Raw genomic sequence first — 21,648 nt, 5'->3', positions numbered from 1 at the left:
TTGACACATTCGGCATAGGTTAGATATGATTTATTCTGTTGACAAACAATGCTTTTGTGTATATGGAATTGTGAACCTCTTGAGAAAGCTCAAAGGTCACTGCCCCACCCTCCCATAAGGAATTCACAGCCCAGGGTCTGAAAAACCACTGGTTTAGAGCCTAGGCCAAGCAGACGCAACAGGCTGGAAGACAGGCTGCGGTGATTGTTGGATTACTTCACGTAGAGCTCCCCCCACCTATTAAAAAATAGATGGTGGTATCAACTTTAGACAAGTCTAATTTTTTTCCCCTTTTTTTTTAAACTGACACTGCATGTATGGGCATCCCTCAGAGTTACTGCAGGTTTGGTTCCAGACCACTGAAGTAAAGCAAATAGCACAATAAAGTGAGTCACATGAGTTATTTTGTTTCCCAGTGCCTACAACAGTTATGTTTACACTCTAGTCTATTAAGTGTGCAATAGCATTATCTAAAAACAATATACATACCTTAATTTTGAAAATATTCCTAAAACTTGCTAACCGTTATCTGAGCCTTCAGCAGGTCATCATCGTTTCTGTTGGTGGAGGGTTTGAAATATTGTGATAAGTACCAAAAATGAGACACAGAGACACAAAGTGAACGAACGCAATTGGAAAAATTGGCACCGATAGACTTGCTAAATGCAGGGTTGCCACAAACCTTGAATTTGTAAACATGGTATCTGTAAAGTACAGTAAATGAAAGTGCAATAAAATGAGGTCTGCCTGTGTAAGTCTTTGGGTTTAGTTGTCAGCAGGCTCATAGGATTCATTTCAGTTCCCACATGAGGCTGTATGTAGGATCTGTCCTTGTTCTCAGTTTTGTTTCTGATTGGATATAGATTGAAAAAGAATTGGGAGATGTACATTAATCAGGTTCACGGAAAAAACCATCCGTCCAAGTAAGAACATGCCTAGGGTTTATTGGGAGTAGAATGTGGAGAGAGCATGAGTTGTCCTATTTCAGATTCCAGGTGATCAGGCCAGAACCTCCTTTCTTTTATAGTCTAAGGACTGATGAATGCTCTGGGTTTAGAGACAAAGTGCTAATATGATTGCCTAGGCTGGGTCATTTTCATTTGTCTGGTAGTAAATTGAGCAAAGCGCTCTCCACGTACCCCATGAGAATTACTTTCGCAACTTTGAAATGTTTTCCATTTGTTTGGTACTATAGGAAAAATCATACTAGTTTTTTGAGGCTTCATGTAAGTGTGTAAATACCACTGCCCCACTGACATTTGAGATGAGGGTTCTCTCTGCACTACTATGAATTAATTACTAAAAATGTAACCGGAGACAGAAGGAGGCCAAGAGAAAGCGAATTTTCAACTTCAGAGATTAGTAAAATTAAGGTTTTGTTATGGCAGTCACGTTGGCCTTGGAGCCAGTCACCTCCATATCACAATGTTCCTGTCAAGTACGGCAACGCTAGTTAGATCTGCATGTACTCGGAACAGTTGCTGGATTCAGTACAAGACTGAAAATACACGGGGAGTAAGAACTGCCGTGGGTGTTCACATTCCTCCCTTCCGGGCATCTCTGATTTCTCCACTGCTCTCCCCTCAGTCCTGGAGGTTTAGGTATTTAGAATGGATTGTTGCTGATCTGGTCCGCAAGTCAAGGGGGTGTGAGTTAACGGCAGCGGCAGCTTACCTCATTTTGTTTGCTTTGGTGGTGTTAGTGATAGTGTTCATCCTTACCCCAGTGATGTTTTGCCCTGGTGCAGATGGATTGTTGAAAGCGATTCGAAACATAACTTGTTAAATTGGAGATGGGGGTAGAAAGAGATCGTGTGCCCCCGAAACAGTAGCTTGCTCCGAGCGCGGGAGCCTGATTATTCAGTAATAACTACACATGACAGCAGTCACGGCGGGACCGTGTTTTAGCATATCCACTCAGCCCTGCACCTCCCCAAGACAGAGCCCTTCCCAGTGAGAAGGTGGGGCTGGGTCACCGGCATCACCCGGCAGCCGGTTAGAAGTGAGGGCTCGGAGGCTGCACCCAGCCACACTGCATCAGAGTCTGCACGTCAACAAGATGCCCCAGGGGACTGACTCCTACTAAACACCAATTTGGGAAGCCCTGGTCTGAGGCACGTCTTCCTCATCAGCTGTGAAGAAACAAGCCAACGCATCTGTCCAGTCACCATTTGCAATTTGACAGTTTAGTTTGTTTAGTAAATGTTTTGCTGTATCCTGCCGTGTTCCAGGTGGTGTCAGACACAGAGCAGGCTGAGGAGCTGTCTGTATTGTTCTGAGAATAAGGAATAAGATGATAAAAGTGCTTTGCAAGCCCAAAGATGCGGGCTAATTGACAGAGGTGTTGAGGAATTAACACTTTGAGCCTTTAATATGAAAGGTGTCCTGTAGAAGTTAAATTTGACGGTTTGGTCTAATTGCCTGTTTTGTTGCAATCTGTTTTCTTGTTTTGTTTCAAAAAACATCCATTTATTTGACTGTTAATCTTATGTCTTAATGCCAACCTGCAACTGGAATTGTAGAGCTGGTACAATCTGGAATTGCCTTAACGGCCTCAGAGTATCTTTCAAATATTTACTCCCAAAAAGTGATACTTTATCTAAAGTAGAATATTTGTTCAGATATCTCAGCAGAAGCGTTTAGTACCTTATTTTTCCATCACTAAAGAAAACGTAGCATCTCATGGCATTTCTTCATACTGTTGGTTACTGTGTGATTTCTAGGTATTTATAACTATGCCAATCACAAAAGATAGACAATATTTTTCTGTTTTAGGAATACAAATAAATGTTGGCATCTTTTGGTCCTTAAATACCAAATATAGGAGAAAGATAGCCTTTTACATGATACACCTCTTTAAAAAAATTTTGGGTGACCTTTTTTTCCATACGGAAGAGTGGGTTTCAATGAAATTTCTGCAAATTAAAAAAACTTACTTCAGAAAGTTTTCTTCGTTTGGTTTTTCATCTGAAGCTGATAAAGATGGGAAAGTAGGCGTGAAAGTACCGCTTGTGATGCCCAAATTGGGGCATTCTTTGAACACAGCTGTGTATTTTAAGGATTACAGATAGTATTTCTTGCATGTGGTTAGTGGAATCCATCATCCAGGTTTATGGGTTTATGATCTACGCTGCTTGGCAGATTGCTTAGATTATGTTAAAAAGGTTAACAGTCAAATGTATTGTTCTTTGAGACAAATATTAAGATTTACTCTCCGTTTAAAGATCAGAAAACAAAACTTCATACTACTCACTGTGGTATAGCCTTGTCTAACCCTGGAATTATTTTGTTCTCAAAGAGATGAGATAAAAATGTGTAATTGCTTGAACCAAAGCTGATCACCACCAACTCGAGGTACTTGTCTTACCAAGGCAGAAGCATTGTCTTCAGGTAAAGGGCTGCTAAATTTATCCCTTCATTTATTCTAATGTATATATTCAGAGACTTTACCGCGGGCCTGGACTGTTCTGATGTTGGCAATTAATCGTAAGTTACATACACATAGTCCGTGTTCTCCTGAAAACTGTTCTCAAGGGAGATATTATTCATTTGGAAAGATGTATAATTGCTAAATGTTACGTACACATAGTTCCTGTTCTCCTGAAAATTATTCTCAAGGGAGGAAAAGAGATACTATTCATTTGGAAAGATGTATAATTGCTAAATGTTAGGTGATGCGAAGAAGAAATATAAGAGGATATAATTGTAAACTTCTGTAAGGCAAGCGATATTTGAACTGAAACTGAAAGATGGATAAGAGGTCCGTGTCATTTATTCTTGAGTTGCTTGTTTAAAAGCACATGAAAGTGACGGTATTAAATTTCATTTTTTTTGGCAAATGGGTGGCAACCATGTCTTACTGGGAATGGCTTTGCTTTTGTCCAGGAGAAGCTGCGTTGGGTCGGAACTGGTAGACTGGCTTCTAGAACACTGTCCTTTGGTCCAATGCAGATCTATGGCCATAGGGGTCTGGCAGCTCCTACTGGATATGGGAATTATGTCATCAGGTTAGTGTTACATGTTTTGAAGGCACAGAATCATTATGTTGTTAAGCTACTTGACCAAAATGTGTTTGATTTCCTAGATGATATTATAACCTAGATGGAAATTGTGTTTGCTGGTATATTTGCATTCTCTTATAAATGAATGTGACAGTTCATCTTGTGTTACTTCTCACACCTTTTGTAAAAATAATTAGGTACTTGTTTCATTAACTACTACCTGTAAGAGTCTTTCCCTTACGCCCTCTCTTCTCTACTTAAAATGATGCACACAATTTTTTTAAAAAATTAGTCACATCTTTAGTTGCTCTAAATGTGTGAGTTGTCTTGCTGTACTTAGAATAGTCATCAGAAACTGACTTTATGAGTAGCATGTGTATGCCATTTTAATTGTGTGAGTAGTCATAAATGATCTATGAAAATAAGCTGTTAGAACAGAAAATTGATGTTAACTAGAAGCTAAAATAGATGGTGGATATCTCTTTTCTTTGTTCAGCCAGGGAATGGAAGACTTAGAAGTCAAGCAGTTTGGATTCTTTTTTTATCTCTATCACTCAGGTGCTGGTTTGTCACTGGGAAGCCCTTTTCTTCTATAGATGAGAAATATTGAGGGTCAGAGAACACATAGTAAGTTTCAGAAAGGCACACGCCAGGTCCCACTGTGGAAAAGTGGTACAGATGGGGATGTGGGTGTAATCTTAGTCGGTCACACCTAGCACCTGATGCTCTTCTTTAGGAAAACAGTTAACTGCCTTTGAGGGATATAATTATCAGCTTGCTTGTGTGGTTCAGGTTTCTGCTTAGCAAAACATTTTGTGTTAATATTTTTTGGAAAAGTCTCCACGTCTTGATTTCCTTTAAAATAGGGTTTCCCAACCTTGGTAGTGTTCACATTTTGTGCTAGATAATTCTTAGTTAATGGGTGGGGGGGGGCACTGTCTCGTACATTATAGGATGTTTAGTAGCATCCCTTTCTTCCACCCACCAGATGCCAGTAGCACCCCCTAGTTGTGGCAACGCAGAATGTCACCCGACATTGCTAAATGCCCTCAGTGCTGGTTGAGAACCACTGATCTAAATCTTGCCATAGTGTTGTATTTGTGTACCACCACAGTATTTAAAGGTACTGCTTTGGGACGCTAAAAGAAAAAGTTTCTTCTACTGCCTTTGAATTGTTGTTGATTTCACCTGTCCCTGAAGTAGAACAGTTGTAATATACATGTGAATGTGCTGGCCAGAGCTTTAAGTAATAAAAATAGGGTGGTAAGTCCTTTTTAATTCAATGAGACTGTGAACATGAATGGACTTCATTATCGTCCTACCCCTGGCTTCTCCCTCATACTTAGTAGGCCTTTCAATTTATTATTCAGTTTATGGCTCTCTAAATGATATACTTTGCAAAACTGATTCATGCCTTTTTTGCTTCCAACAGTGGACCAGCATTTATGCTTTCAAGATACCTATGTTTTCTACCAGTTTTCGTCTGATGAGTGTAGCTACTTGTACTGTGAATTTGAAAGAGAAGAGGCGTGGCAAAACGGTGTCAAACTTTTACTGCAGCTGGTGCCTCTCATTCCCACTAGAGCTGGCATCTGTGAACTGTAAGTAGATGCTGTTTTGTTCCATTGTAAAATTATTCTCACTTAGCGAGCCATCCCTGTGTCTGGGGACTGTGCTCTGCTTTTTAAGATCATCTCCTTTAAGAAGTAATTGTTTTATTCCCATTTCTCAGATGCAGGTTCAGAAAGGTAAAATGCTGAAAATTCAGTCCAGTTAATAAATGACTGAACTGGTATTCAAACTCCAGAAGTCCATGCCTTACCGGCTGTACCACGCTGCTTCGAGTTTAATCATTGCTATATGAGTAGATGATATAAGTTGGGAATAAACATGATTTAGCTTAAGTTGGAATAAAATAATAACTGACATCCTCTCTCCAAGTCGTGACTTTCCTAAGAAAGAGCTCAACAGACATTTCTGAAAATAATCTAGAAGCAACAGCTGGCAAATTAAAACACATGAATCATTATCACATGAAGATGCTGAGTCACTATCTGATTAAAATGAATTAAAATTAATTCATTAGACGGGGTGTGGGAACAGGACTTGAGTCATGATATGATGATTCTGACATGCCTTTGTTTATCCACAGCATTAATGACAAGCTTATTTCAGTATGATGAATTGCAGGTTAAAAATTTCAGTTAGCAACTTTTATGTATTCAGTTTTTAGAATACGCTGAGATTAGCAGGGCAAGTGGTATTATCCTCATCTCATGGGTAAGAAAAATAGGTTCAGGGAGAAGCACCCACAACCATAACAAAGATGAGTTACTCTTGTTAAAAAAAAAGACAGTACGGAACAGTTATTGCAGGCTTTTAGAAAAGAAATAAAATGTCAGACTATTAATGAGACACTAATAGTTTGATTGTAGAGGATGCATTTTATGTCAGGAACTATGCTAAATGCTTTATATTCATTATTTCATCAGTTTCTACTATTTTAAAGTGAGGAAACTGAGGCATAGAGATCAGGTAACCTATCTACAGTCACACAGTGGTGTGTGGAGTATTCCATGTCTGTCTGGCTGTAACACGCACGCTTTTAACAACTGCTAGAGTGTGTACCCAAGAGTTATAGGGGTCATGCTAGCTTCCCTTTCTGAGACGTTATAACCAGGAGCTATAAAAATGTTAGACTGACTCTGAAATGGTTATGAATCCAGTGCCACTGGCACCACTGCTGTTTATAGAGGACCTTGCCCTGGTGAAGCAAATACAATGCATCATTCGATTGTCTAAGTGACGAAAATGTTTCTTAATGTAATGTGGTCTTAATGTAGTTGCCCAGGAATAGTCAAGGAGCATTTCAGTAAATTTTAAAAAGCTTTCTAAGAAGGAGTGGAATGCTTTTTTTGTGTGTGTGGTACGCGGGCCTCTTACTGTTGTGGCCTCTCCCGCTGCGGAGCACAGGCTACAGACGCGCAGGCTCAGCAGCCGTGGCTCACGGGCCCAGCCGCCCTGCGGCATGTGGGATCTTCCCGGACCAGGGCTTAAACTCGTGTCCCCTGCATCGGCAGGCAGACTCTCAACCACTGCACCACCAGGGAAGCCCAAGTGGAATGCTTTTTAAGCTAGAGGTGGCTGTGACTCTGTGGGACTGGCCCTCTCTGGCAGCTTTTCTTAACCATTTCCCATCCTGAAGTCAGAAGTATGCGCAGTCCCAGGGGGTGTACGCAGATTAACGGGGTGTAAGGGTGTCTGAAGTAAACTCGCAAGCAGTCCTCATGGTTTATCTCCTTTCTCTCCCACTGAGGAAGCAGTTTGGAATGCCAGCGAGATGACCTTTTTACAGGGAATCCCTGAGTCTACTGTAGGTTCTAAAGATGAAGCTATTTAAAAAATTTGGTTCCTAATATTCCAGATTACTTGCAGTCTTTTGTCACACTGATCACTGTATACAGTGTCATGCCTCTGGGGTTGATAATCACTATAGCATGCCTTATCAGCACATTGTTTTTCTCTAGGTGTGAACTTGTACATTTGGGGGTGGTAATTCCTCTGGGAAAATCGGCATTGGGGAGCTATAGACCTGTTTATCCCATATTATAAGTACAAACTATAAAAAGATAAAATTACTGAACCCACTGCAAGTCTCTTCTGGAGCAAATATATATATATATGTGTGTGTGTGTGTGTGTGTATGTGTGTGTGTATATTTGTTTATTTATTTATTTACTCTATACTAGAGTTATAAGCAAACTTCTAAGCTCTGATATAATGTTTTGGGCCAAATTTTTGAAAGCTAAAGTTTAGGTTATCCAGACTTGGAGTAAACTGTGGTCAGAGAAAAGATGTCTAGGGACATTGTCCTCTGCCAGTTGGGTTGTCACAGCCCTTCCTAAGGTTCAACACATACGATCCCATCATAACTTCTGCTCTAATCTGGTGATCTCCATTCATTCTAGCCCGTTTATTATAAACACCCGTTTATTCCCTCATGGCCTTGTGAAGTTCTGCTCTTTCCTTGTCAAGTTCTACCCACCCCTCAAGGGGGAGTCCAAGTCCTACCTTGACCACAGAACTTCCATGATACGTGCAATCTATGATCAGCCCTAACTTTTAGTAACCTACTGCTCTTGCTGTTTGTTTCAATTTTTTTTCCCACGCTTCTATGTCATTCTTAGTCCTACGGTATTCATTCCACTGTATTCATTCATTTTTACCTATTCTACCGAAATGCCCTCTAAAATCCTCTTGACTAATTAACTTGCATTGTCCGTTCACAAGCTGAAAACCCGGTCCTGTGGTTCTTTTAATAACCTTTTTGAAGTCTGCCTGCGCAATTCTACATTGGGGTCGTTCTAATTTGCCGTCTTCTCTCTAAATCCCTTCAAAATTATGTGAGGAAGCTACTTCATGTCTCTATGTAAACACCGTTCTGTAAAGATTCATTTTTAAAAAGAAAAAAGAAACATAGATTTTTTTTCCCATTTAAAATAAGATGTTTAAAGCAGGAAGGAAAATGGAGCTAATGCAGGTTTCTAGGCTAATGTGAAGAAACAAAATTCCTATGCTATACAAAATGACTTTTCTATCCAAACTGAATAGATACTTTGAAAAAAGTGAGTGCATTTGTTGTCAAGGGTACTGTCTCTGGGGGAAGAAAGAACAATCGTGGTATCTTATTCGAACTGAAAGGCAAATCAAATCATCCATAATGTCCTTTTTCCTAACTCTTTTTTATTGGGGTGGGGCAGTTAGGAACGCTGAAGTAACATTGTAGGGAAAGGCAGCCTAATAATTCCTCCAGGACGAGTAAGACATGCTTCTGTCTAACGCTGACTTGGAGAATTTAGGCTGTGCGGGAGCTTGGCTGTTTTAATTCAAGTCCCTGTATTACAGCCCTCCCAGCTTGCCCAGGGGTGGGAGTGGTGGTGCTCTGAATAACTGAGTCTGTGAACCTTGATACATAAAACTATATTCTGCCAATTACAGGGCAGTTAACACTTATGCTGCTGTTAAGAATCATAGAAGATTGCTAAAATTTAACTTATGCTGCAATCAGGCAGGGAAAGGAAAAGGTAACTTCTTCATTTTTCTCTAAGCGTTGTGTTGTCCACATGAGCTTCTGTCCTGCTGGACAGCCGGAAAGAAGGAAAAGAGAAGCCCCATAATTTTAGCCTAATCCAGTAAAATGACTCTAATAAGGAAATTTAAAAGGTTTCCTTGTTAGCTGTTGAGCATATTTTGGTAAAAAGGTTCAGTCTCTCTGCACCCTCTCCTTGTTCCTCAGCAAGACAGCCCCTGGGGATATGGTGAGTGGTGTGGGCCCTTGACCCTAGCAGACCAGGCTTGCCTGTCAGGTTGGCCCTTTCCCATCCGCACTGATCTTGCCTAGTGACCCCTGAAGTGTGACTGGGGTGCGCTGTTACTGTGGAGCCTACTGTCTGTTGGGTCTGTGTCTCTCGGCTTGATCAGTGCCCGGTGGTCCTAGCTGATGCGTCCTCCTGGAATGTCAGCATCAGCTGACATTCTGATGCTCCGGAGGTCTGGCTGCGGCTTCCACGGACACCCCATTCAGTCGCCTGACCTCTGCTGAAACAGCTCTCCCTCTCATTGCATCCCACCCTGACCTTCCGTGACTCTAACCTATGTGTTACACACACACACACACACACACACACAACACACACACACACAAAACACACAAAACCAAAAACCCCTCACCTGTTCGTTGTTACTGTTAATGAGCAGAGTACTTAATTGGATGGTGTGGCTCACCTTCCATTCCTCACTCACCAACTCTAGGAAGAGCTCAGCCCAGAGGATTGAGGTGAATTTGTTAACATTCATGACTCCATGCTCTAGGTAGAGAAGCAGAAGGGCACTTGAGGTAGATGGTACAGTGTGTAGGGCAGGAAGTTAGGAAGATGGGTGGCATGTTGAGAGGGTACAAGGCAGCTTGATGTGGCTGGAGCGGTGGGTCACAAGCAGCGGGGGGGGTGAGGCTCAGATCGATTGCAGGGCTCTGCACATCTATAGGGAAGCTAAGCATTGTCTTTGTATTGAATAGAAAGAATGACTTAACTGTATATAGATGCTGCCGAAATAAGTAAAATACAATTTATTTGAATTCACGGTAATGTTTCTGTCATATAATTTGCTCAACAGGTACAGAGTTTATGGGTCTGTGATCTACTCCTATGTTAAAAGGGTCCCCCACTTAAATATGGGGAACAAATGGCTTGGTCACTTGGCCTAAGCTGCCCTGGCAGTGACAATAATACAAAAAATAGCAGTAATAGTTAACACTCACATGTACTTACCACATGCAAAGCACTAGTCTGAGCATTTTACATATGACTCATTTAATGCTCACAGCAGTAGTTTGGAGTTGCGATGCGGAAACTGAGGCAAGATAGCTTGTGTAACTTGCCAAAAGGGCAGGCCTCTGTACTTGGTGGCAGGCAGCAACATGAATTGAAGGCAGAAGGTGAACTTGGAAGTGATCTTCATGGCACTGGTTCTCAACCATGATACTTTAAAAAATAAACAGGTATAACCTGAGATCTACTGAATCAGGATTGGAGTAGAGAGATGAGACATGGGTATCGGTACTTTTTGTAAAGTTCTAAATGTGAGGCCAATGCATGCTAAGGTTGAAATCTGCTGTTCTATAACGTTAGCCTTACAGAAAACTCCGTTAAGTGATAGGAAACGTGAAAGTTAATTAAGTCAAAGTCTCAAGATACTACGTAAAGAAGCCAGATGAATTGTTTCAGAACATAAAGATTTTATTGAGCATGGTACCTATTGCCACTTGGGTGACACTTCTGAAATTCTGTAACTTTAGCTTCATAAGCATTTATATCTGGAAGGGATTTCCTAGATGATTGAATTTGCTCCTCTTAATTTTCAGGTAAGGAAAAGGGTCTAGTCTCTACTGAGTAACTTACATAACAGCATTTACTGACGATCAGGTTTGTGTAAAGTGCTGTGCTTAGCCCTGTAACAGATGTGACCATGTGTAAGTTATGTAAGGCCTTTTATGAGGCCAGCTGTATTACGACAAAGTTCAGAAAAAGAATGTAAACACGAAAGTCTTATCAAATATTACTGAATTGGATCTGGCCATATATAAAAATGATAATACATCATAAAATGGTATCTATCCCAGAAATACAAGGAGGATTCAACATCTAAAAATCAGACAATGTAATTCACCAGATTCAGTCCAAAAAAGAAAAAACTATACGAGAAACTCCATAGATGCAGAAAAATCATTTGAAAAAAACTCAACATCCATTCATGATATAAATTCTCAGAAAAGTAGGACTATAAGGGAATTTCTTCAATCTGATAAAACCTTACATAAAACTTACAGCTTACATCATGCTTAATAGCGAAAGACTGAATGTTTTCCCACTAAGATTGGGAACAAGGCTAATGCATTGCCTCTTATCACTTCTTTTCAATACTAGCCAGTGCAAGTAAGGCAAGAAAAAGAAAAAAGGTGTATGCAGATTAGAAGTTTGAAAAAAAAATAAAGCCATCTCTCTTTGCAGATGACATAATTATATACATAGAAAATCCCATGGAATCTACAAAAAACCTCCTAGGCCTGATAAGTGGGTTTAGCAAGATCACAGGCTACAAGGTCGGTGTAAAAAAAAGTATTTCTCTGTACTGGCACAAAAAGCATTATGAAATACTTAGGTATAAATCCAAGAGCGTGTGTAAAGTTGTATGTCAGACACTTCATAAGCCTGATTTAAAAAATCAAATTGAAGTACGTAGAGGGTCTATCCATGTTCATGGATTGGAAGATTCAGTATTGCTGAGACGTTAATTCTCCCCATATTGACCTGTCTTTTCAGTGGCAGTCATCTCCTGATCTGTTGGCCTCACCACACATGCATAATAATAAAACCTACGTTTGGAAACATTAACCTCTAAACGGGGAGTGTCCTGGAGCTCAGTCTTCAGACATCTTTTTCTCTTCTCACTCTGGATGTACCCTCACCCAGTCACGTATTTAATATCAGCTCCACAGTGATGACTCCCAAAATTCAGGTTCCTGCCTTCTCTTAGGACCTTATATACAATAATAGTACCACCACCAACCACCCTGTCACCTCTGCTCCCTTTATTCTCCTTATCCTGCCTAACGTGTCCTTTTCTACCTGACATGTACAAGCAACATGAGAAATCCATTGGCATCCTTAATTTCTGCAATGGTGCTAGATTAACAGCCTCTAACTGGGGAGATCAACTTCACGTTTGTCATTCCTGTGTCCCAAACCTTTGTATTCCTCACTTTTCCTAATTAGGTTCTCATTTTATGAACCTTGGAAAGGAGGAGAGACTGGATGAGTACACAAACATGTTTTGTGTATTTCTCAAAAAACTTTTCATGATGGAACTTGGCATAAGTTTTGTATTAGAATCAGGTGAAGAAAATGTTCACTTTATTTTAAATTTTTTAAATTTTTTTTAAATGTTCACTTTATTTTAAATTTATCACTTTAAATTGTTTTGTATAAAAAATGCTGTGAACCCAGCTTGTCTCAGTCTTTGTTATTACTCATCACCCCCTCTCCGAAGGAAACGCTAAGTCCTCCAAAATTTCCATTGTTTACAGACCAGACTTATTCCAGGTGTGGGAGGAGACAGCTCCTCTTTTTGAGAGCACATCAATTTAGGAACAGTACAGGAATTTTAACAGCAATCGAACTTTGGGGCATGCTTGTGCCAGCGTTCGAAATGTAGCTGTTTAATTAAATATGAAGCATTAGTTCTCAAATCTTCAATATAAAATGTGAAAGAGATACTAGTAATAACTAACTTTATTCAATTTTAGATGAATGTGTCACTGTATACCCTGGACCTTAATAAAACCTGTCACATTCACAATTTACTACTGTTTGGTAAATTTCCTCTATAAGCATAACTGATAACCTGATGCTATGAAAAAGTATCTTCTCTTGAGAAGGTTGAACAGGTGTTTGTATTCATGATGTCAGTGATCTCAAAAAAATCCGACTCTCCTTCTTCGACCATCCCACTTTTTCTTTTCAAAATAGGAATTTGCTTTGTTAAGCAAAATAGATCTGTCCGGTTATAGATATTATGGGAAGATGTAGGTGGGATAGTACTTGAGTGTCAGATATGACACCTTCTTATCCCCTTGGGGTCAGTAGGTGTTGGTTTCAGTAGAGATTGACTCTGGGTCCCTTGAGGAACATTGTCTTTTGTGGCAATGATTTCTTAGGGAAAAATTTTTTTAAATCTGGCCCAAGAAGTAATTCTGATAGAGAAAGTCCCTAATACTTTTCCTTGCCTGGCATTCAGCAAGTGTGGAATGGGCTCTGGGTTGTCCAAGAAATCGTGGATTCTGGCATTGTCAGCCGACTTATCATCATTTCTTCCCAGCATGGTGGAGGAAGAGTCCCTCCTTCTGCTCCAGACTCATCCTTCTGCCTGGGCTCTGGGTCCTACCTCTCCTTGGACACTTCCCATGCCTGCTTTCTCGGTTCCTCACTCTCTGTTGGCTGTTCTCCTTTCTCAAACAAATGGTTCTCTCGATCTTAAGAGGACGAAAGCAAACCTACCTTTGATTTCATATCTTCTTCTAGGTACTTCTCCTTCCATCGTGTTCACTTTACAGCCAAAGTTCATGGCCTTCAGCATAAAACCAAAACTCTATAGCAGCAATAGACAGGCCCTGACTGTTCTGTCCTCAGCTTTATCTCTTGCCGTTGCCCACTTCCCTGTGCTGCTCGTCCTGCTGGGTTCCAGGGCCACTCCTTTTCCATCAGAACCTCACCTTGGATATTACTTCTCCCAAGATGCCCCTGAATCACAGATCAGGCTAAGCGGCTCTCACTTGTGTTGGCAGAGTAGCTTAAAGATGGATTTTGCTAAGCCCACTAAGTATTAATGTGCTTTTTTTTTTTTTTTTTTTTTGTATATGTGTGCGCTGTGCATCTCCTGTTTGTCGTGGGATCATGTTTGAAAGATTCCTGTAGAGTTTGTCTTGGTTCTGGTTTATTCCATGCCCTAGAAGTTCACCAGCCTTTAGCAGGGGTAGTCTGAGGTTCACACTAAAAACTGTGTTTTCCTCAGGTCCCTCCAGACCAAGCAGGGCGGGGCAGGGCAGCGTCAGCCTGGCTCAGGGTGGGAGGTGGTGGACAGGCCTGCCCCACATTCCCCAGGGACATCCTCTTCCTGATTTGGAGACACGCGTGCGCCCCACCTTCATGAAGTCTCAGTCTAGAATATTCTCTGTTTAAGGCGAAGGTTGATGCAAGGGTGTATGTAGGAAACACTCAGAAACAAATGACAGCCCCAGGGATGGCAGTAATAGCAACTTACATGAAAACTGATTGTTCGTGTCCTCTGTCATGTGCAACGTGCCTGGGCCTGGGATCGTGCTGGCTCACGTGTGCCTGGAAGGTCATGTGTGACACCTCACCTGGCTTAGCACATGCCAGTTATGCATGGTCTACACCTCTTGAACCACTAGACTCCAAATGTTTGTCTATTTTATGGCTGTTGGACACATTTAACACATTTTCCTTCAGGAACCATGTTGTGTGTGGAGTGGTAGCTCTTGGCAACTCAGTGAATATGCCAGTCAATATTGAGACGTAGATGGAGATAGATAGAACTTGTGCATTTTTAAAGTCACATCAATATACAAATGCAAAATGATATTATTTAGATAATATTTCTATAAAGAATGCTTCCAGTTTTCCATCCTGAAATCCCAGGAAACCTCTTCCACTGTTGAAAAGGAAGTAGGATTTTCCAATTACAGGATGATACTAGTTGCTTTTGAATCTTGAGTCACAAATATTTTGGTCAAAACCTGATTAAGGAGTGTGGGTTCTATCATATAGAAGATTTATGGTAAGCTTTATTTTGAAAAACGTCATTGGAATGATCTCAAACTCATTACATAATTCTCATGAAGGAATTTTTGCTAAGAGAATTTTGGGAACCCCTGCAGGAATACCAGCTAAACCCAAGTTTCTAGAAATTATACTGGACCTGACTGGTATAAAATGAATTCTACCGCCCAGATAATGGCTCTTGTGTGCTACTTCCTAAGGCTTTTTTATTTTGGAAATCAACCCTACGTGACTGTTTAGTCCTCTCAGAGCTGAGAGTTTGTGTTGGGAGACCTTTTGCGGTGGGGAATTTCCTGCTGCTTTTCTGATGCAGTGTGAATTGTGTAAATGATTGTCAAACAGTTGGCCAGGTTGGAAACTGTCACTAAGACTGTACTAATTATTTCTTAGGGGAAGATGAGGAAGTGAGGGTGACCATTGGTTGCTGTTATTTTATTTAAGATATTTTCAAAGTTAACAGCTCTTTAGAGTTTGATATAAGAAAGTCATTCATGTTGGATTTTAGAGACAGGGAGGTCACTGAGAGGAGGGACTGCTGCAGGGAGCTGGGAGGATGATGGAAGAGCTGAGGGAAATAGCTCGAGTATAAGCAGGGTCCTTCAGTTGAACTGACTGCAGAGAACAAGCTAATGTCTTGTGCTGTGGTCGTCCGGGGATGGTGGCTGATAGCAGAGCATTCCCTGAAGTTTAAGGCCCTCAGTTAATTTATTCAATGAAGATTTATTGAATGCTTCCTATGGACTGTGTTGTGTTCTAAGTGTTGGGGATGGAAGCAGGAACAAAACGGGCAGAAATCTCCACTCCCGTGGAGCCTATAGTCTAGGAGGGGAGAGGACAGGCAATTTCATAAACAAACAGATTTATGTTAGTTAATGGTGGAAAACTTTATGCAGATAAATAAAGTAGGAAATGAGCGATAGAGATACGGGTCAGGAAAGGCCTCTTCAGGAGGTTGACAGAGACTTGAAGGATGTGAGGGAAGAAGCAGTGTGCAATGTGAGGGAAGTGTTCTAGGGTAAGGGGACCGGCAGGGCAAGGCCCAAGACGGAAGCATTAAGGCAAAGCAAGAGTGACTGGCATGGAGGAGAGAAGTGAGAGAGGTCAGCCCCTGTAGAGACTTTGGCTTTATACTGAGAAAGACAGAGAGTCAGTTGAGGATTTTGAGCAGAGGGGGGACATGATCTAACTTACATGTGAACAAGACCACTCTGGCTCCTGGGTCGAGGTGAGAGATCCTGTGGCTGGAGCAACAGCAGTTGGAGTAGAGGTGGTGAGAAATGGTCAAAAGGGAGATATCCCTTGAAGGCAGAGTTGATAGGATTTGGGGATGGACACAGCGTAGACTGTAAGGTGGGGGGTGGGCCGTTGGGCTCAAGGATTACTTCCAACCGGAAGGATGGAGTTGCCTGTAGTTAAGCGGGGGAAGCCGGTAGGGAGGGCAGGGGTTGGTTTTGGTTTTGGTTTTGGTGGGGGTTGAGTAGAATGATCCTGTGTCCTGTTTGATGGTTAGAGGGACAAGGGCAGAGGACCAGAGGCTTTTGCCGTTCCTGTGTCCTCCCAACGGCACCCTTAGATATTGCAGACCTCGTGCATTTACAAAGACTAGGCATTAGGATTCGACACGCTAGGATTCACAGTACGAGGATCCGGCACTCGCCTTGGAGGGTTACGGGGTCAGGCGTGGGCTGTTGGCAAGCAGAGGCCGGGAAGCAGCCGTGAGGGTTCACAAAGGGGACCCCCGCTGTGCCAGAGCTTCCTGCTGGCACGGACCCTCAAGGATGGGTCTTCCTTCCTGGGGCCACTTCCTTTTTGCTTCTCTTTCTTATGTCAACTTGTCACTGCCATTGGCGGCGGCTGAGTCCAGCCAGGGTTTCTCTGTCCCCTTCTCCAACCAGAGCCTGTCTTCGTCTCTTCTTCACTGAGCAGCACCGCCCCCTTTGGTAACAGGGGGACAGATATGCAAGTACAGTCCTCCCTTGGTACCCGTGGGGGATTGGTTCCAGGACCCCCATGGATACCAAAATCCACGGACGCTCGAGTCACTTACGTAAAATGGCGTACTGTGTATTACATCTGACTCTTTCCCTTATTCTCCCTTGCCCCACCTGTTTCGTTACCTGTTTTGATCTGACAGGTGAGGACTTTGTCTTCACTGAGTTGCACTGATGTGTATTTATATCATAAAATAATCAGAATTTATCTCATTTTGTAAAAATACATTTACTGGGGAAAGAGTCTGGTACTTCTGGGCCTTTGGGCATTAAGCCGGGGAGGGGCCACAGTGGTGAGGCAGGAAGGGGAGTCGGGGAGCATCACCCTTCTCTCTTCCCCCCTTTCAAGCTCTCCCACTGCTTGCCTGTCCCCCTCAGTCCTGCTCCCACGTCCCTTCTCTACGCCAGGTGCCATGCAGGTACCTGCTGGTGCAGGGCCGACCTGGGACTCCCTAGCGGAAAAGAAGAGTCTTTCTGAATTCTCGAGCAGGAAGTGGGAGAATCCCTGAAGGTGTGAGTCTGGAGAAAAGCAGGACCAGATCAGGGTTTTAGAAGGAGAATCCCGGCATCTCTAGGAGATGGGTACAGGAGGAGAGGCAGAGACAAGTTGGTTAGAAGGTGGTTAAAATAAGTTGTGGAGGTGAGGGCCTGTCAGCACGGCTCGTGGGGAGGAAAGTAAGAGAGCAGAGCAGAGGAGGATCTGGTGACTGGAAAGCGGTGGGAGTGAGTGCCGGAGGCGGGGAAGGGCTGCAGGGTGACATAAAGCTGAGTGGTGACAGGCGCTGGCAGAACCGGTGAGGGCAGGAGGCAAGAGGATGTCAGTGGAAGTTACGTCGAGTTTGAGGAGCCTGTGAGATTCCCATGTGGGTGAAGATGTTCTGGAATGGCCACTTAGAGCCACATTGAAGTTAGATGGAAACACAGGGTGAGCTCGGGGAAGATTCAGGGGCTAGAGAAGGACTTGGGAGCTCTGGGTATAAATTACGGTGATTGAGGGGATAAAAATGGGACAGGGGCTGTGGGACACCTCTCGGGAGAGCATCACTCTGTCTGTCTTACATGTATTTCCTTTAGAAACGTTTCTGCCAAGGCATGTTTTGTGTTGGAAGCGTGATGAAGGATAGTTTTGCTTGAACAGAGACAAATTATTTGTCACTGAGCTAGCAACAGCTTGGCCATTGCTCATCAAATAGCCACGATCAGTGACATACACAAGAGCTTCCCTTGGAGTTTTGAGTTCCTTTCAGCAGTTTGTTGAAAACACATTCATGACAGAATCTGTGCTAATGCAAAATACGTCATGCACGTTACCTCATCCTTCAGGTGCTGCTGGGGGCTGAGAGGCGTGAGTGGGCACGACCAGCTTGCGCTTCAACACAGACACAGACGGGACGTTGAAGCCCTTGTTCCGTGCTCTTGTGTCTAATGCTCTTGGCTCCTAATTTCCTCTCAGATCTGTTTGTCACCTCGGCATAATCTTATAAACCTAGTTTGGTGGCTTATGTTATAAAGGGTTGCAAATCTCTTTTCAGTGTAACTTCGTGTGTGTGGAAACCTTGTGAATAGATCATTTTAATAATAAGGCTCATTGTTTGAAATGTTCATTATCAAGGTCATGTTTCAGATGCTTTGCTGCGCTAGGAATGAGATTATTTGACAACATGCCCACTGTTTCATATCCAGAACCTGCAATTCTTGTAAAGGCGGTAGTTTGTAATTCATTGCTCTGACTTGAAGGGTGGGATTTTTTTTTCTTTTGAAAGGGTTTAATAACATTTACAGAAACAGGAAGCCAGTGCCAGAATTGATTCGACTGGCTTTTCTTTTCTTAAAGAGCATCTTCCTAGCTGTCTTAGGAGGCAGGAGAAGCCCTCCTGCCCCGCGAGGCTCGCGCTCCAGCTGGCCCACTGCAGTTCCCGAGACTGAAATCAATCACTGGACTGCCAGTGCCGTACCGCCACTCTGCAAGGCAATTACCACCGATCCCCCCAGTCCACAGGTGTTGAAAGGAATCGCCTGTGGAAATAGATCTGGGAGACAATTACATATATTCACTTGGCATTAGTCAATGTTTTTTTCCTTTGACCAAGTCAGGAAAAAAAATGTAATTTTATAAGATTTGTCTGAAGTAGGTAATTTTTTGTGTTAGCATGTACATTCGTGCGGTGAAAATTTTTCATGAATTACATTAGAAAGATGATTTTTCTAAACACACTGATCTTATACTGTGTATTATGTTGTGTGTCTCCTTAGTTATTTAACACATGCATAATTTTCTTCTCAACTGGGCTGTGGTCTCATAAAAAGGACCAAAGTGCTTCTGCTATTGTATTGAACGTAATTCCTATCACAGTATTAGGCTTATAATATACCATTTCATAATAAATCTGTTTGGGCTGAAACTCAGATGTAGTGGAAAATTCATGTTTCATATTTTTGGAATCTGGATTTCATTTAGACTGAGCGGGAATGTCAGTACTTTACGTTATATTCGCCATCCACTTGTGCTCTGTGCATGCCTGTGTTTATAACTCTGGTGTGTCAGGATTATTCTGTGGTATCATTTGGAGAGCAGTACGCAGCCCTCAGGATTTAATTGATGTATGGGAAAGATGTTCTTGCTAATTGATTTCGAAGGAACAGTTGGGCTGCAACAGAGCTGTGATCTGATGGCATTATTGTCACCGTGTTACTCACATGGGCACTTTCACTAATGTATTAAGCAATAATGCTATTATTTACCATGTATTCCCCATCACTTGGTGAATAAATTTGAACAGCCAAAGCTGAAGAGTAATTTATTCTTTGTTTTTCAAAGATCTCATCAGAAAATTGAAGACTCAGAAGAGAGCAGCGATGAAATTCTTTGTCGTCTAACGTCTGCGGTAAGGCCATGTGATTTCCCGGCCCAGGGGTGCAGAAATAATGAGGAGTCTTTGAAGGGCGGCAGTCTGGGTAGTGGTGTAGAGAGACACTTGCCCTATGGCTGCTCATCACTGTGGGAGGCCCACGTCAAGGCAAAAGGAGTCAGTGGCATTAACTTGTTCTCTGATGCAGCCTCACCTGCAAGATCATAGATGCTCTTGGTGGAAAGTTCCGGGAACCTTAGTGGAGGATTTTTTTTTTTTTTTTAATACAGTATGACTTAACCTAGGGAAAGTTGTGACCTGCTGCACAAAGGAGAAAAGACTGTATGTTTCATTAGGAAAAAAAAGATCACTCCAACCAACAAAAGATCAAGTCCTCAGTTTTTAAATGTAGTAGATTGCAACATTTTCATTATGTCTTTTAAAACCATTAATTAGAGTCAGTAATTGACTTGTTGGTTGAAGGAAAGTTTATCCCCTTCTTCCTAGAAAAAGCTGGCCATGGTCTCTAATCATGGAGCTCCGGTTTTTGACAGGCTCTAGCAATCCTATCTCACAAAATCTTTATCCATTGGCTGGGCTTTCTGGAAACTTTTGTAGCCTTACCAAAGATTCTTGAGTTCTTCTTTAACTGCATTCTTTAAGCGATGCTTGCCTGAAAGTCATGCTGGCTTGGGTTATATATGTGGAATGAAACTGATCTTACACAGTTCTTACACTGAGTCTTGGCATCTGGGCACAGCTTGAAAGTTAAAAGTTGTTTTTCCTACTCTTCTGGAATGTAGCTTAGAAAAGTAACTTTGGGCTAAATACAGTGCTCCGTGGTATAAAACTTCACATGAAATGAAATCTTGACAGTGTGTTATGAAAAAATATTTAACATGACCTTTGCAGTTTGAAATACTGACCAAAGAGGAGTGCCTTTTAGGTGCAAAATTGTTAACAGCCATCTGTTTAAAATAAACCACTCACTACAGACCAAATGCTATGTTAAACATTGTGTGTGTGTGTGTGTGTGTGTGTGTGTACATACACACACACACACACACACACACACATTACACTTCACAACAGCCCTGTGAAATAAGTGGCGTTATCTCTGTTTTACAGACATGAAAGCTTCTAGAGGTTAAGTAACTTGCCCAAAGTCACCCATCTAGAAAGGAACAAAGCCAGGATCTAAACTTAGAATTTTCTGCTTCCTAATCATGTTCTCTTAACTACTACACCTCATTTTTTGATAACGTAATGCAGTTAGTAGGTAAGTTTCAGAAGCAGCAGACAGGTAAGATGTGGTTCCTACAGCTATACCAGGAAGATAGGCACATTAAAAAGTTAACCTATAAAACAGTTGACAATTGAGCATCAGAAATCATGGTGTATAGATAGTAAGTCCAAGAACCGTAGCAGAGAGCTTCAGTGAAGAGACGGGGCTTGAACCATCATTGAAGGCAATCAGGATGTGGACAGGTGACAAAGGATGTGTACTCTAGCTGTAGGATTTATTGTGTGCAGGCAGAGGAATGGGAAAATACAGTGGGAAAATAGTAGACCCATCTGGTTACAGAGGAAGCACCTAATAGAGAAAAGTGAAAGACTTTTTGAACAACAGATTAACATGATGAAGCAGACATTTAAGAAACAAGAAGATGAGTTGGAAATGGGGAGACTGGTTGAGAGGCTGATGAAAACCTATTATAGTTTCTGGAGGTTTTGGGGGGAACCAAAAGAAAAATGAGTTCAAAAAGGAGCATAAAGACGTTTTTAAAAGTCAGTAGGACAGGGCTTCCCTGGTGGCGCAGTGGTTGAGAGTCCGCCTGCCAATGCAGGGGACGCGGGTTCGTGCCCCGGCCCAGGAAGATCCCACATGCCGC

At 42.0% G+C, this 21,648-nt stretch overlaps 1 protein-coding gene across 3 annotated transcripts in view; it reads left to right on the top strand.

The window, feature by feature from the left end:
* RAPGEF5 (Rap guanine nucleotide exchange factor 5) overlaps positions 1-21,648 on the top strand; it is a 216,591-nt gene that overhangs the window by 42,718 nt on the left and 152,225 nt on the right. For all 3 annotated transcript variants that reach the window (XM_060157140.1, XM_060157138.1, XM_060157139.1), the window contains exons 4-6: positions 3,885-4,006; positions 5,433-5,601; positions 19,726-19,792. In XM_060157140.1, the coding sequence (XP_060013123.1) occupies positions 3,885-4,006; positions 5,433-5,601; positions 19,726-19,792 (358 nt within the window). The remainder of the gene's footprint in view (positions 1-3,884; positions 4,007-5,432; positions 5,602-19,725; positions 19,793-21,648) is intronic.

The sequence above is a fragment of the Lagenorhynchus albirostris genome, chromosome 8, assembly GCF_949774975.1.
Source record: "Lagenorhynchus albirostris chromosome 8, mLagAlb1.1, whole genome shotgun sequence".
Lineage (NCBI taxonomy): Eukaryota > Metazoa > Chordata > Mammalia > Artiodactyla > Delphinidae > Lagenorhynchus > Lagenorhynchus albirostris.
The sequence above is the reverse complement of the archived record's forward strand: the minus strand, read 5'-3'. Positions and strand labels throughout refer to the sequence as shown.